This window comes from Oncorhynchus nerka, linkage group LG12 (genome assembly GCF_034236695.1).
Source record: "Oncorhynchus nerka isolate Pitt River linkage group LG12, Oner_Uvic_2.0, whole genome shotgun sequence".
NCBI lineage: Eukaryota > Metazoa > Chordata > Actinopteri > Salmoniformes > Salmonidae > Oncorhynchus > Oncorhynchus nerka.
This window is the reverse complement of record NC_088407.1, coordinates 855,936-872,500: the sequence shown is the minus strand read 5'-3', so window position 1 is coordinate 872,500 and position 16,565 is coordinate 855,936. Positions and strand designations below refer to the sequence as shown.

General features: G+C 45.1%; 1 protein-coding gene across 1 annotated transcript in view; it reads left to right on the top strand.

Moving 5' to 3' along the window:
* psmb6 (proteasome 20S subunit beta 6) overlaps window positions 1–16,093 on the top strand; it is a 24,623-nt gene extending 8,530 nt beyond the window's left edge. Inside the window, exons 5-6 of the mRNA XM_065025109.1 lie at window positions 2,457–2,601; window positions 15,871–16,093. Coding sequence (XP_064881181.1) covers window positions 2,457–2,601; window positions 15,871–15,998 — 273 coding nt within the window. The 3' untranslated portion in view covers window positions 15,999–16,093. The remainder of the gene's footprint in view (window positions 1–2,456; window positions 2,602–15,870) is intronic.
* The last annotated feature ends 472 nt before the right edge of the window (window positions 16,094–16,565 follow it).

The following is a 16,565-nucleotide window of genomic DNA, read 5'->3' as shown; positions in this document are numbered from 1 at the left end:
CTCCCCTATCAGGGACAAGAGACGGGGAGGACAGGTTAGACTCTCCCCTATCAGGGACAAAAGACGGGGAGGACAGGTTAGACTCTCCCCTATCAGGGACAAGAGACTGGGAGGACAGGTTAGACTCTCCCCTATCAGGGACAAGAGACGGGGAGGACAGGTTAGACTCTCCCCTATCAGGGACAAGAGACTGGGAGGACAGGTTAGACTCTCCCCTATCAGGGACAAGAGACTGGGAGGACAGGTTAGACTCTCCCCTATCAGGGACAAGAGACGGGGAGGACAGGTTAGACTCTCCCCTATCAGGGACAAGAGACTGGGAGGACAGGTTAGACTCTCCCCTATCAGACACTACTCAGTACTTACTCTGTCCTCCTCTCTCCACTACTCAGTACGTACTCTGTCCTTCTCTCTCCACTATCAGACACTACTCAGTACTTACTCTGTCCTTCTCTCTCCACTATCAGACACTACTCAGTACTCACTCTGTCCTTCTCTCTCCCCTATCAGACACTACTCAGTACTTACTCTGTCCTTCTCTCTCCACTATCAGACACTACTCAGTACTTACTCTGTCCTTCTCTCTCCCCTATCAGACACTACTCAGTACTTACTCTGTCCTTCTCTCTCCCCACTATAAGACACTACTCAGTACATACTCTGTCCACTATCAGACACTACTCAATACTTACTCTCTCCCCTATTAGACACTACTCAGTACTTACTCTCTCCACTATCAGACACTACTCAATACTTACTCTCTCCACTACCAGACACTACTCAATACTTACTCTCTCCCCTATTAGACACTACTCTGTCCTTCTCTCTCCACTATCAGACACTACTCAGTACTTACTCTCTCCACTATCAGACACTACTCAGTACTTACTCTCTCCCCTATTAGACACTACTCAGTACTTACTCTCTCCACTATCAGACACTACTCAGTACTTACTCTGTCCTTCTCTCTCCACTATCAGACACTACTCAGTACTTACTCTGTCCTTCTCTCTCCACTATCAGACACTACTCAGTACTTACTCTCTCCCCTATTAGACACTACTCAGTACTTACTCTGTCCACTATAAGACACTACTCAGTACTTACTCTCTCCACTATCAGACACTACTCAGTACTTACTCTGTCCACTATAAGACACTACTCAGTACTTACTCTCTCCCCTATCAGACACTACTCAGTACTTACTCTCTCCCCTATCAGACACTACTCAGTACTTACTCTCTCCACTATCAGACACTACTCAGTACTTACTCTCTCCCCTATAAGACACTACTCAGTACTTACTCTCTCCCCTATAAGACACTACTCAGTACTTACTCTCTCCACTACCAGACACTACTCAGTACTTACTCTCTCCACTACCAGACACTACTCAGTACTTACTCTCTCCACTACCAGACACTACTCAGTACATACTCTCTCCACTATCAGATACTACTCAGTACTTACTCTGTCCTTCTCTCTCCAATATCAGACACTACTCAGTACTTACTCTCTCCCCTATCAGACACTACTCAGTACTTACTCTCTCCCCTATCAGACACTACTCAGTACTTACTCTCTCCCCTATCAGACACTACTCAGTACTTACTCTGTCCTTCTCTCTCCACTATCAGACACTACTCAGTACTTACTCTCTCCCCTATAAGACACTACTCAGTACTTACTCTCTCCACTACCAGACACTACTCAGTACTTACTCTGTCCTTCTCTCCCTCTTTCCTCTTGTCCAGTAGGAGATATAGGTATGCTGGTCAGACAGCCTGTATCAGTCGGACCCTAACACACACACACACACACACTCTCTTTCCGCTTTTCTCCCTGTTGATGGAATTTATTTGAAGAGGGAGTAAGTCTCACGGAATCCCCTAATCTTTGTCGGCTGGGTAGCAGGACATGGTGTGCGTATGTTTGTGTGAATGTGTGTGCGTATGTTAGTGTGTGAATGTGTGTGCGTATGTTAGTGTGTGAGTGTGAATGTGTGTGCGTATGTTAGTGTGTTTGTATGAATGTGTGTGCGTATGTTAGTGTGTGCGTATGTTAGTGTGTGCGTATGTTAGTGTGAATGTGTGTGAATGTGTGTGTGCGTGTGAATGTATGTTTGTGTGAATGTGTGTGTGAATGTTTGTGTGAATGTGTGTGTGTATGTTTGTGTGAATGTGTGTGTGTATGTTTGTGTGAATGTATGTTTGTGTGAATGTGTGTGCGTATGTTTGTGTGAATGTGTGTGTGTATGTTTGTGTGAATGTGTGTGTGTGCATGAGAAGTCAGTATAAAATGAATTGTTTTGTTCAACAGACCAGAACGTTCCCGTGAATAAACCTTCTTGACTATTTTAGCTGGGCCTGTTTCATTTCAATCAGTATCTTACGAATCCTGATTCACAGACTGAGTAGTTTAATTGATTAATTGGTTTATGACCCCCCCCCCACCAGGTGTACACTGTCCCAGTAGGAGGTATGCTGGTCAGACAGCCTGTATCAGTTGGAGGGTCAGGATCCACCTATATCTATGGTTACATGGACTCCAACTACAAACCCAACATGACAAAGGACCAGTGTCTTCGCCTGGTATCTGGAGGTACAAACACAAAACAAATCTTGTTCTTTGTTCAGTTTTGAGACTGGAGCGCGTGTTGCTATGGTGACCAGTGAAATATACCTGCTGGAGGGCATGCTACGGGTGGGTGTTGCTATGGTGACCAGTGAAATATACCTGCTGGAGCGCGTGCTACGGGTGGGTGTTGCTATGGTGACCAGTGAAATATACCTGATGGAGCGCGTGCTACGGGTGGGTGTTGCTATGGTGACCAGTGAAATATACCTGATGGAGCGCGTGCTACGGGTGGGTGTTGCTATGGTGACCAGTGAAATATACCTGATGGAGCGCGTGCTACGGGTGGGTGTTGCTATGGTGACCAGTGAAATATACCTGATGGAGCGCGTGCTACGGGTGGGTGTTGCTATGGTGACCAGTGGCTATTATGATTATATTAGCTATTATTATATTAACTGTTATCGTGTTAACTATATTATTCCCCCGACAGCCCTGTTATCATGTTAACTATATTATTCCCCCGACAGCCCTGTCCCTGTTAACTATATTATTCCCCCGACAGCCCTGTCCCTGTTAACTATATTATTCCTCCGACAGCCCTGTCCCTGTTAACTATATTATTCCCCCGACAGCCCCGTTATCATGTTAACTATATTATTCCCCCGACAGCCCTGTCCCTGTTAACTATATTATTCCCCCGACAGCCCTGTCCCTGTTAACTATATTATTCCCCCGACAGCCCTGTCCCTGTTAACTATATTATTCCCCCGACAGCCCTGTTATCATGTTAACTATATTATTCCCCCGACAGCCCTGTCCCTGTTAACTATATTATTCCCCCGACAGCCCTGTCCCTGTTAACTATATTATTCCCCCGACAGCCCTGTCCCTGTTAACTATATTATTCCCCGACAGCCCTGTTATCATGTTAACTATATTATTCCTCCGACAGCCCTGTCCCTGTTAACTATATTATTCCCCGACAGCCCTGTTATCATGTTAACTATATTATTCCCCGACAGCCCTGTCCCTGTTAACTATATTATTCCCCCGACAGCCCTGTCCCTGTTAACTATATTATTCCTCCGACAGCCCTGTCCCTGTTAACTATATTATTCCCCCGACAGCCCTGTCCCTGTTAACTATATTATTCCCCCGACAGCCCTGTTATCATGTTAACTATATTATTCCCCGACAGCCCTGTTATCATGTTAACTATATTATTCCCCCGACAGCCCTGTCCCTGTTAACTATATTATTCCCCGACAGCCCTGTCCCTGTTAACTATATTATTCCCCGACAGCCCTGTCCCTGTTAACTATATTATTCCCCCGACAGCCCTGTTATCATGTTAACTATATTATTCCCCGACAGCCCTGTCCCTGTTAACTATATTATTCCCCCGACAGCCCTGTTATCATGTTAACTATATTATTCCCCCGACAGCCCTGTCCCTGTTAACTATATTATTCCTCCGACAGCCCTGTCCCTGTTAACTATATTATTCCCCCGACAGCCCTGTTATCATGTTAACTATATTATTCCCCCGACAGCCCTGTTATCATGTTAACTATATTATTCCCCCGACAGCCCTGTCCCTGTTAACTATATTATTCCCCGACAGCCCTGTTATCATGTTAACTATATTATTCCCCCGACAGCCCTGTCCCTGTTAACTATATTATTCCCCCGACAGCCCTGTTATCATGTTAACTATATTATTCCCCCGACAGCCCTGTCCCTGTTAACTATATTATTCCCCCGACAGCCCTGTTATCATGTTAACTATATTATTCCCCCGACAGCCCTGTCCCTGTTAACTATATTATTCCCCCGACAGCCCTGTTATCATGTTAACTATATTATTCCCCCGACAGCCCTGTTATCATGTTAACTATATTATTCCCCCGACAGCCCTGTCCCTGTTAACTATATTATTCCTCCGACAGCCCTGTCCCTGTTAACTATATTATTCCCCCGACAGCCCTGTTATCATGTTAACTATATTATTCCCCCGACAGCCCTGTTATCATGTTAACTATATTATTCCCCCGACAGCCCTGTCCCTGTTAACTATATTATTCCCCCGACAGCCCTGTTATCATGTTAACTATATTATTCCCCCGACAGCCCTGTCCCTGTTAACTATATTATTCCCCGACAGCCCTGTTATCATGTTAACTATATTATTCCCCGACAGCCCTGTCCCTGTTAACTATATTATTCCCCGACAGCCCTGTTATCATGTTAACTATATTATTCCCCCGACAGCCCTGTCCCTGTTAACTATATTATTCCCCCGACAGCCCTGTTATCATGTTAACTATATTATTCCCCCGACAGCCCTGTCCCTGTTAACTATATTATTCCCCCGACAGCCCTGTCCCTGTTAACTATATTATTCCCCCGACAGCCCTGTTATCATGTTAACTATATTATTCCCCGACAGCCCTGTCCCTGTTAACTATATTATTCCCCCGACAGCCCTGTCCCTGTTAACTATATTATTCCCCCGACAGCCCTGTCCCTGTTAACTATATTATTCCCCCGACAGCCCTGTCCCTGTTAACTATATTATTCCTCCGACAGCCCTGTCCCTGTTAACTATATTATTCCCCCGACAGCCCTGTCCCTGTTAACTATATTATTCCCCCGACAGCCCTGTTATCGTGTTAACTATATTATTCCCCCGACAGCCCTGTCCCTGTTAACTATATTATTCCCCCGACAGCCCTGTCCCTGTTAACTATATTATTCCCCAGCCCTGACAGCCCTGTCCCTGTTAACTATATTATTCCCCCGACAGCCCTGTTATCATGTTAACTATATTATTCCCCCGACAGCCCTGTCCCTGTTAACTATATTATTCCCCCGACAGCCCTGTCCCTGTTAACTATATTATTCCCCGACAGCCCTGTCCCTGTTAACTATATTATTCCTCCGACAGCCCTGTCCCTGTTAACTATATTATTCCCCCGACAGCCCTGTTATCATGTTAACTATATTATTCCCCCGACAGCCCTGTCCCTGTTAACTATATTATTCCCCCGACAGCCCTGTCCCTGTTAACTATATTATTCCCCGACAGCCCTGTTATCATGTTAACTATATTATTCTGTTAACTATATTATTCCCCCGACAGCCCTGTCCCTGTTAACTATATTATTCCCCCGACAGCCCTGTCCCTGTTAACTATATTATTCCCCCGACAGCCCTGTCCCTGTTAACTATATTATTCCCCGACAGCCCTGTTATCATGTTAACTATATTATTCCCCCGACAGCCCTGTCCCTGTTAACTATATTATTCCCCCGACAGCCCTGTTATCATGTTAACTATATTATTCCCCCGACAGCCCTGTCCCTGTTAACTATATTATTCCCCCGACAGCCCTGTCCCTGTTAACTATATTATTCCTCCGACAGCCCTGTCCCTGTTAACTATATTATTCCCCCGACAGCCCTGTTATCATGTTAACTATATTATTCCCCCGACAGCCCTGTCCCTGTTAACTATATTATTCCCCCGACAGCCCTGTCCCATGTTAACTATATTATTCCCCGACAGCCCTGTCCCTGTTAACTATATTATTCCCCCGACAGCCCTGTTATCATGTTAACTATATTATTCCCCCTATATTACAGCCCTGTCCCTGTTAACTATATTATTCCCCCGACAGCCCTGTCCCTGTTAACTATATTATTCCCCCGACAGCCCTGTCCCTGTTAACTATATTATTCCCCCGACAGCCCTGTTATCATGTTAACTATATTATTCCTCCGACAGCCCTGTCCCTGTTAACTATATTATTCCCCCGACAGCCCTGTCCCTGTTAACTATATTATTCCCCCGACAGCCCTGTTATCATGTTAACTATATTATTCCCCCGACAGCCCTGTTATCATGTTAACTATATTATTCCCCCGACAGCCCTGTCCCTGTTAACTATATTATTCCCCGACAGCCCTGTCCCTGTTAACTATATTATTCCCCCGACAGCCCTGTCCCTGTTAACTATATTATTCCCCTGACAGCCCTGTCCCTGTTAACTATATTATTCCCCCGACAGCCCTGTCCCTGTTAACTATATTATTCCCCCGACAGCCCTGTTATCATGTTAACTATATTATTCCCCCCGACAGCCCTGTCCCTGTTAACTATATTATTCCCCGACAGCCCTGTCCCTGTTAACTATATTATTCCCCCAGACAGCCCTGTCCCTGTTAACTATATTATTCCCCGACAGCCCTGTCCCTGTTAACTATATTATTCCCCCGACAGCCCTGTTATCATGTTAACTATATTATTCCCCGACAGCCCTGTCCCTGTTAACTATATTATTCCCCGACAGCCCTGTTATCATGTTAACTATATTATTCCCCCCTGACAGCCCTGTCCCTGTTAACTATATTATTCCTCCGACAGCCCTGTCCCTGTTAACTATATTATTCCCCCGACAGCCCTGTTATCATGTTAACTATATTATTCCCCCGACAGCCCTGTTATCATGTTAACTATATTATTCCCCCGACAGCCCTGTCCCTGTTAACTATATTATTCCCCCGACAGCCCTGTTATCATGTTAACTATATTATTCCCCCGACAGCCCTGTCCCTGTTAACTATATTATTCCCCCCGACAGCCCTGTTATCATGTTAACTATATTATTCCCCCGACAGCCCTGTCCCTGTTAACTATATTATTCCCCGACAGCCCTGTTATCATGTTAACTATATTATTCCCCCGACAGCCCTGTCCCTGTTAACTATATTATTCCCCGACAGCCCTGTTATCATGTTAACTATATTATTCCCCGACAGCCCTGTCCCTGTTAACTATATTATTCCCCCGACAGCCCTGTCCCTGTTAACTATATTATTCCCCGACAGCCCTGTCCCTGTTAACTATATTATTCCCCCGACAGCCCTGTTATCATGTTAACTATATTATTCCCCCGACAGCCCTGTCCCTGTTAACTATATTATTCCCCGACAGCCCTGTTATCATGTTAACTATATTATTCCCCCACGACAGCCCTGTCCCTGTTAACTATATTATTCCCCCGACAGCCCTGTTATCATGTTAACTATATTATTCCCCCGACAGCCCTGTTATCATGTTAACTATATTATTCCCCCGACAGCCCTGTCCCTGTTAACTATATTATTCCCCCGACAGCCCTGTTATCATGTTAACTATATTATTCCCCCGACAGCCCTGTCCCTGTTAACTATATTATTCCCCCGACAGCCCTGTTATCATGTTAACTATATTATTCCCCCGACAGCCCTGTCCCTGTTAACTATATTATTCCCCGACAGCCCTGTCCCTGTTAACTATATTATTCCCCCGACAGCCCTGTCCCTGTTAACTATATTATTCCCCGACAGCCCTGTCCCTGTTAACTATATTATTCCCCCGACAGCCCTGTCCCTGTTAACTATATTATTCCTCCGACAGCCCTGTCCCTGTTAACTATATTATTCCCCGACAGCCCTGTCCCTGTTAACTATATTATTCCCCGACAGCCCTGTTATCGTGTTAACTATATTATTCCCCCGACAGCCCTGTCCCTGTTAACTATATTATTCCCCGACAGCCCTGTCCCTGTTAACTATATTATTCCCCCGACAGCCCTGTTATCATGTTAACTATATTATTCCCCGACAGCCCTGTCCCTGTTAACTATATTATTCCCCCGACAGCCCTGTCCCTGTTAACTATATTATTCCCCGACAGCCCTGTCCCTGTTAACTATATTATTCCCCCGACAGCCCTGTCCCTGTTAACTATATTATTCCCCCGACAGCCCTGTCCCTGTTAACTATATTATTCCCCGACAGCCCTGTCCCTGTTAACTATATTATTCCCCCAGACAGCCCTGTTATCATGTTAACTATATTATTCCCCCGACAGCCCTGTTATCATGTTAACTATATTATTCCCCGACAGCCCTGTCCCTGTTAACTATATTATTCCCCCGACAGCCCTGTTATCATGTTAACTATATTATTCCCCCGACAGCCCTGTCCCTGTTAACTATATTATTCCCCCGACAGCCCTGTTATCATGTTAACTATATTATTCCCCCGACAGCCCTGTCCCTGTTAACTATATTATTCCCCGACAGCCCTGTCCCTGTTAACTATATTATTCCCCGACAGCCCTGTCCCTGTTAACTATATTATTCCCCGACAGCCCTGTCCCTGTTAACTATATTATTCCCCGACAGCCCTGTCCCTGTTAACTATATTATTCCTCCGACAGCCCTGTCCCTGTTAACTATATTATTCCCCCGACAGCCCTGTCCCTGTTAACTATATTATTCCCCCGACAGCCCTGTTATCGTGTTAACTATATTATTCCCCCGACAGCCCTGTCCCTGTTAACTATATTATTCCCCCGACAGCCCTGTCCCTGTTAACTATATTATTCCCCGACAGCCCTGTCCCTGTTAACTATATTATTCCCCCGACAGCCCTGTTATCATGTTAACTATATTATTCCCCCGACAGCCCTGTCCCTGTTAACTATATTATTCCCCCGACAGCCCTGTCCCTGTTAACTATATTATTCCCCCGACAGCCCTGTCCCTGTTAACTATATTATTCCCCCGACAGCCCTGTCCATGTTAACTATATTATTCCCCCGACAGCCCTGTCCCTGTTAACTATATTATTCCTCCGACAGCCCTGTCCCTGTTAACTATATTATTCCCCCGACAGCCCTGTCCCTGTTAACTATATTATTCCCCCGACAGCCCTGTCCCTGTTAACTATATTATTCCCCCGACAGCCCTGTCCCTGTTAACTATATTATTCCCCCGACAGCCCTGTTATCATGTTAACTATATTATTCCCCCGACAGCCCTGTCCCTGTTAACTATATTATTCCCCCGACAGCCCTGTTATCATGTTAACTATATTATTCCCCCGACAGCCCTGTCCCTGTTAACTATATTATTCCCCCGACAGCCCTGTTATCATGTTAACTATATTATTCCCCCGACAGCCCTGTTATCATGTTAACTATATTATTCCTCCGACAGCCCTGTCCCTGTTAACTATATTATTCCCCCGACAGCCCTGTCCCTGTTAACTATATTATTCCCCCGACAGCCCTGTCCCTGTTAACTATATTATTCCCCCGACAGCCCTGTTATCATGTTAACTATATTATTCCTCCGACAGCCCTGTCCCTGTTAACTATATTATTCCCCCGACAGCCCTGTCCCTGTTAACTATATTATTCCCCCGACAGCCCTGTCCCTGTTAACTATATTATTCCCCCGACAGCCCTGTCCCTGTTAACTATATTATTCCCCCGACAGCCCTGTCCCTGTTAACTATATTATTCCCCCGACAGCCCTGTTATCATGTTAACTATATTATTCCCCCGACAGCCCTGTCCCTGTTAACTATATTATTCCCCCGACAGCCCTGTCCCTGTTAACTATATTATTCCTCCGACAGCCCTGTCCCTGTTAACTATATTATTCCCCCGACAGCCCTGTTATCATGTTAACTATATTATTCCCCGACAGCCCTGTCCCTGTTAACTATATTATTCCCCGACAGCCCTGTCCCTGTTAACTATATTATTCCCCCGACAGCCCTGTTATCATGTTAACTATATTATTCCCCCGACAGCCCTGTCCCTGTTAACTATATTATTCCCCCGACAGCCCTGTTATCATGTTAACTATATTATTCCCCCGACAGCCCTGTTATCATGTTAACTATATTATTCCCCCGACAGCCCTGTCCCTGTTAACTATATTATTCCCCCGACAGCCCTGTCCCTGTTAACTATATTATTCCTCCGACAGCCCTGTTATCATGTTAACTATATTATTCCCCCGACAGCCCTGTCCCTGTTAACTATATTATTCCCCCGACAGCCCTGTCCCTGTTAACTATATTATTCCCCGACAGCCCTGTCCCTGTTAACTATATTATTCCCCCGACAGCCCTGTTATCATGTTAACTATATTATTCCCCCGACAGCCCTGTCCCTGTTAACTATATTATTCCCCCGACAGCCCTGTTATCATGTTAACTATATTATTCCCCCGACAGCCCTGTTATCATGTTAACTATATTATTCCCCCGACAGCCCTGTCCCTGTTAACTATATTATTCCCCCGACAGCCCTGTTATCATGTTAACTATATTATTCCTCCGACAGCCCTGTTATCATGTTAACTATATTATTCCCCGACAGCCCTGTCCCTGTTAACTATATTATTCCCCCGACAGCCCTGTTATCATGTTAACTATATTATTCCCCCGACAGCCCTGTCCCTGTTAACTATATTATTCCTCCGACAGCCCTGTCCCTGTTAACTATATTATTCCCCCGACAGCCCTGTTATCATGTTAACTATATTATTCCCCCGACAGCCCTGTCCCTGTTAACTATATTATTCCCCCGACAGCCCTGTCCCTGTTAACTATATTATTCCCCCGACAGCCCTGTTATCATGTTAACTATATTATTCCTCCGACAGCCCTGTCCCTGTTAACTATATTATTCCCCCGACAGCCCTGTCCCTGTTAACTATATTATTCCCCCGACAGCCCTGTCCCTGTTAACTATATTATTCCTCCGACAGCCCTGTCCCTGTTAACTATATTATTCCCCGACAGCCCTGTCCCTGTTAACTATATTATTCCCCGACAGCCCTGTCCCTGTTAACTATATTATTCCCCCGACAGCCCTGTTATCATGTTAACTATATTATTCCCCGACAGCCCTGTCCCTGTTAACTATATTATTCCCCCGACAGCCCTGTTATCATGTTAACTATATTATTCCCCCGACAGCCCTGTCCCTGTTAACTATATTATTCCCCCGACAGCCCTGTTATCATGTTAACTATATTATTCCCCGACAGCCCTGTCCCTGTTAACTATATTATTCCCCGACAGCCCTGTTATCATGTTAACTATATTATTCCCCCGACAGCCCTGTTATCATGTTAACTATATTATTCCCCCCACAGCCCTGTCCCTGTTAACTATATTATTCCCCGACAGCCCTGTCCCTGTTAACTATATTATTCCTCCGACAGCCCTGTTATCATGTTAACTATATTATTCCCCGACAGCCCTGTTATCATGTTAACTATATTATTCCCCCGACAGCCCTGTTATCATGTTAACTATATTATTCCCCCGACAGCCCTGTCCCTGTTAACTATATTATTCCTCCGACAGCCCTGTCCCTGTTAACTATATTATTCCCCGACAGCCCTGTTATCATGTTAACTATATTATTCCCCCGACAGCCCTGTTATCATGTTAACTATATTATTCCCCGACAGCCCTGTTATCATGTTAACTATATTATTCCCCGACAGCCCTGTCCCTGTTAACTATATTATTCCCCCGACAGCCCTGTTATCATGTTAACTATATTATTCCCCCGACAGCCCTGTCCCTGTTAACTATATTATTCCCCCGACAGCCCTGTCCCTGTTAACTATATTATTCCCCCGACAGCCCTGTCAACTATATTATTCCTCCGACAGCCCTGTTATCATGTTAACTATATTATTCCCCCGACAGCCCTGTTATCATGTTAACTATATTATTCCCCCGACAGCCCTGTCCCTGTTAACTATATTATTCCTCCGACAGCCCTGTCCCTGTTAACTATATTATTCCCCCGACAGCCCTGTTATCATGTTAACTATATTATTCCCCCGACAGCCCTGTTATCATGTTAACTATATTATTCCCCCGACAGCCCTGTTATCATGTTAACTATATTATTCCCCCGACAGCCCTGTCCCTGTTAACTATATTATTCCCCCGACAGCCCTGTTATCATGTTAACTATATTATTCCCCCGACAGCCCTGTCCCTGTTAACTATATTATTCCCCCGACAGCCCTGTCCCTGTTAACTATATTATTCCCCGACAGCCCTGTCCCTGTTAACTATATTATTCCCCCGACAGCCCTGTCCCTGTTAACTATATTATTCCCCCGACAGCCCTGTCCCTGTTAACTATATTATTCCCCCGACAGCCCTGTCCCTGTTAACTATATTATTCCCCCGACAGCCCTGTCCCTGTTAACTATATTATTCCCCGACAGCCCTGTTATCATGTTAACTATATTATTCCCCGACAGCCCTGTCCCTGTTAACTATATTATTCCCCCGACAGCCCTGTTATCATGTTAACTATATTATTCCCCCGACAGCCCTGTTATCATGTTAACTATATTATTCCTCCGACAGCCCTGTCCCTGTTAACTATATTATTCCCCCGACAGCCCTGTTATCATGTTAACTATATTATTCCCCGACAGCCCTGTCCCTGTTAACTATATTATTCCCCCGACAGCCCTGTTATCATGTTAACTATATTATTCCCCCGACAGCCCTGTCCCTGTTAACTATATTATTCCCCCGACAGCCCTGTCCATGTTAACTATATTATTCCCCCGACAGCCCTGTCCCTGTTAACTATATTATTCCCCCGACAGCCCTGTTATCATGTTAACTATATTATTCCCCCGACAGCCCTGTCCCTGTTAACTATATTATTCCCCGACAGCCCTGTCCATGTTAACTATATTATTCCCCCGACAGCCCTGTCCCTGTTAACTATATTATTCCCCCGACAGCCCTGTTATCATGTTAACTATATTATTCCCCCGACAGCCCTGTTATCATGTTAACTATATTATTCCCCCGACAGCCCTGTCCCTGTTAACTATATTATTCCCCCGACAGCCCTGTCCCTGTTAACTATATTATTCCCCCGACAGCCCTGTTATCATGTTAACTATATTATTCCCCCGACAGCCCTGTTATCATGTTAACTATATTATTCCTCCGACAGCCCTGTCCCTGTTAACTATATTATTCCCCCGACAGCCCTGTCCCTGTTAACTATATTATTCCCCCGACAGCCCTGTCCCTGTTAACTATATTATTCCCCCGACAGCCCTGTCCCTGTTAACTATATTATTCCTCCGACAGCCCTGTCCCTGTTAACTATATTATTCCCCCGACAGCCCTGTCCCTGTTAACTATATTATTCCCCCGACAGCCCTGTTATCATGTTAACTATATTATTCCTCCGACAGCCCTGTCCCTGTTAACTATATTATTCCCCGACAGCCCTGTTATCATGTTAACTATATTATTCCCCGACAGCCCTGTTATCATGTTAACTATATTATTCCCCCGACAGCCCTGTCCCTGTTAACTATATTATTCCTCCGACAGCCCTGTCCCTGTTAACTATATTATTCCCCCGACAGCCCTGTTATCATGTTAACTATATTATTCCCCCGACAGCCCTGTTATCATGTTAACTCTATTATTCCCCCGACAGCCCTGTCCCTGTTAACTATATTATTCCCCCGACAGCCCTGTCCCTGTTAACTATATTATTCCCCCGACAGCCCTGTCCCTGTTAACTATATTATTCCCCCGACAGCCCTGTCCCTGTTAACTATATTATTCCTCCGACAGCCCTGTCCCTGTTAACTATATTATTCCCCCGACAGCCCTGTTATCATGTTAACTATATTATTCCCCCGACAGCCCTGTTATCATGTTAACTATATTATTCCTCCGACAGCCCTGTCCCTGTTAACTATATTATTCCCCCGACAGCCCTGTTATCATGTTAACTATATTATTCCTCCGACAGCCCTGTCCCTGTTAACTATATTATTCCCCCGACAGCCCTGTTATCATGTTAACTCTATTATTCCCCCGACAGCCCTGTTATCATGTTAACTATATTATTCCCCCGACAGCCCTGTTATCATGTTAACTATATTATTCCCCCGACAGCCCTGTTATCATGTTAACTCTATTATTCCCCCGACAGCCCTGTCCCTGTTAACTATATTATTCCCCCGACAGCCCTGTCCCTGTTAACTATATTATTCCCCCGACAGCCCTGTCCCTGTTAACTATATTATTCCCCCGACAGCCCTGTCCCTGTTAACTATATTATTCCCCGACAGCCCTGTCCATGTTAACTATATTATTCCCCGACAGCCCTGTCCCTGTTAACTATATTATTCCCCCGACAGCCCTGTCCCTGTTAACTATATTATTCCCCCGACAGCCCTGTTATCATGTTAACTATATTATTCCCCCGACAGCCCTGTCCCTGTTAACTATATTATTCCCCCGACAGCCCTGTCCCTGTTAACTATATTATTCCCCCGACAGCCCTGTCCCTGTTAACTATATTATTCCCCGACAGCCCTGTCCCTGTTAACTATATTATTCCCCCACAGCCCTGTCCCTGTTAACTATATTATTCCCCGACAGCCCTGTCCCTGTTAACATATTATTCCCCCGCCCCTGTCCCTGTTAACTATATTATTCCCCCGACAGCCCTGTCCCTGTTAACTATATTATTCCCCCGACAGCCCTGTTATCATGTTAACTATATTATTCCCCCGACAGCCCTGTCCCTGTTAACTATATTATTCCCCCGACAGCCCTGTCCCTGTTAACTATATTATTCCCCCGACAGCCCTGTTATCATGTTAACTATATTATTCCTCCCGACAGCCCTGTCCCTGTTAACTATATTATTCCCCCGACAGCCCTGTCCCTGTTAACTATATTATTCCCCCGACAGCCCTGTCCCTGTTAACTATATTATTCCCCCGACAGCCCTGTTATCATGTTAACTATATTATTCCCCCGACAGCCCTGTCAACTATATTATTCCCCCGACAGCCCTGTCCCTGTTAACTATATTATTCCCCCGACAGCCCTGTTATCATGTTAACTATATTATTCCTCCGACAGCCCTGTCCCTGTTAACTATATTATTCCCCCGACAGCCCTGTCCCTGTTAACTATATTATTCCTCCGACAGCCCTGTCCCTGTTAACTATATTATTCCCCCGACAGCCCTGTCCCTGTTAACTATATTATTCCCCCGACAGCCCTGTCCCTGTTAACTATATTATTCCCCCGACAGCCCTGTCCCTGTTAACTATATTATTCCCCCGACAGCCCTGTCCCTGTTAACTATATTATTCCCCCGACAGCCCTGTTATCATGTTAACTATATTATTCCCCCGACAGCCCTGTCCCTGTTAACTATATTATTCCCCCGACAGCCCTGTCCCTGTTAACTATATTATTCCCCCGACAGCCCTGTTATCATGTTAACTATATTATTCCCCCGACAGCCCTGTCCCTGTTAACTATATTATTCCCCCGACAGCCCTGTCCCTGTTAACTATATTATTCCCCCGACAGCCCTGTTATCATGTTAACTATATTATTCCCCCGACAGCCCTGTCCCTGGCTATGGAGAGAGATGGGTCCAGTGGAGGCGTGGTCCGCCTGGCAGCCATCTCAGAGACGGGAGTGGACAGACAGGTCATCCTGGGAAACCAGCTACCTAAATGGTCTACTGCTTAAAGACAGAGACACACAGTTCTGTTAGGCATGAGTTTGTAAAGCCCTTCAGATTTCTAATAAAAAAATAATAAATAAATAAAGTTTTTGGAAGTAAATATTGTTTCTTTTGTGGTCACTGATGAACAGCCTGTTAGAGATATAAAGGACTGTCTGTCTAAAGGACTAGAGATATACCCTACTGTCTGTCTAAAGGACTGGAGATATACCCTACTGTCTGTCTAAAGGACTGGAGATATACCCTACTGTCTGTCTAAAGGACTGGAGATATACCCTACTGTCTGTCTAAAGGACTGGAGATATACCCTACTGTCTGTCTAAAGGACTGGAGATATACCCTACTGTCTAAAGGACTGGAGATATACCCTACTGTCTGTCTAAAGGACTGGAGATATACCCTACTGTCTGTTTAAAGGACTGGAGATATACCCTACTGTCTGTCTAAAGGACTGGAGATATACCCTACTGTCTAAAGGACTGGAGATATACCCTACTGTCTGTCTAAAGGACTGGAGATATACCCTACTGTCTAAAGGACTGGAGATATACCCTACTGTCTGTCTAAAGGAC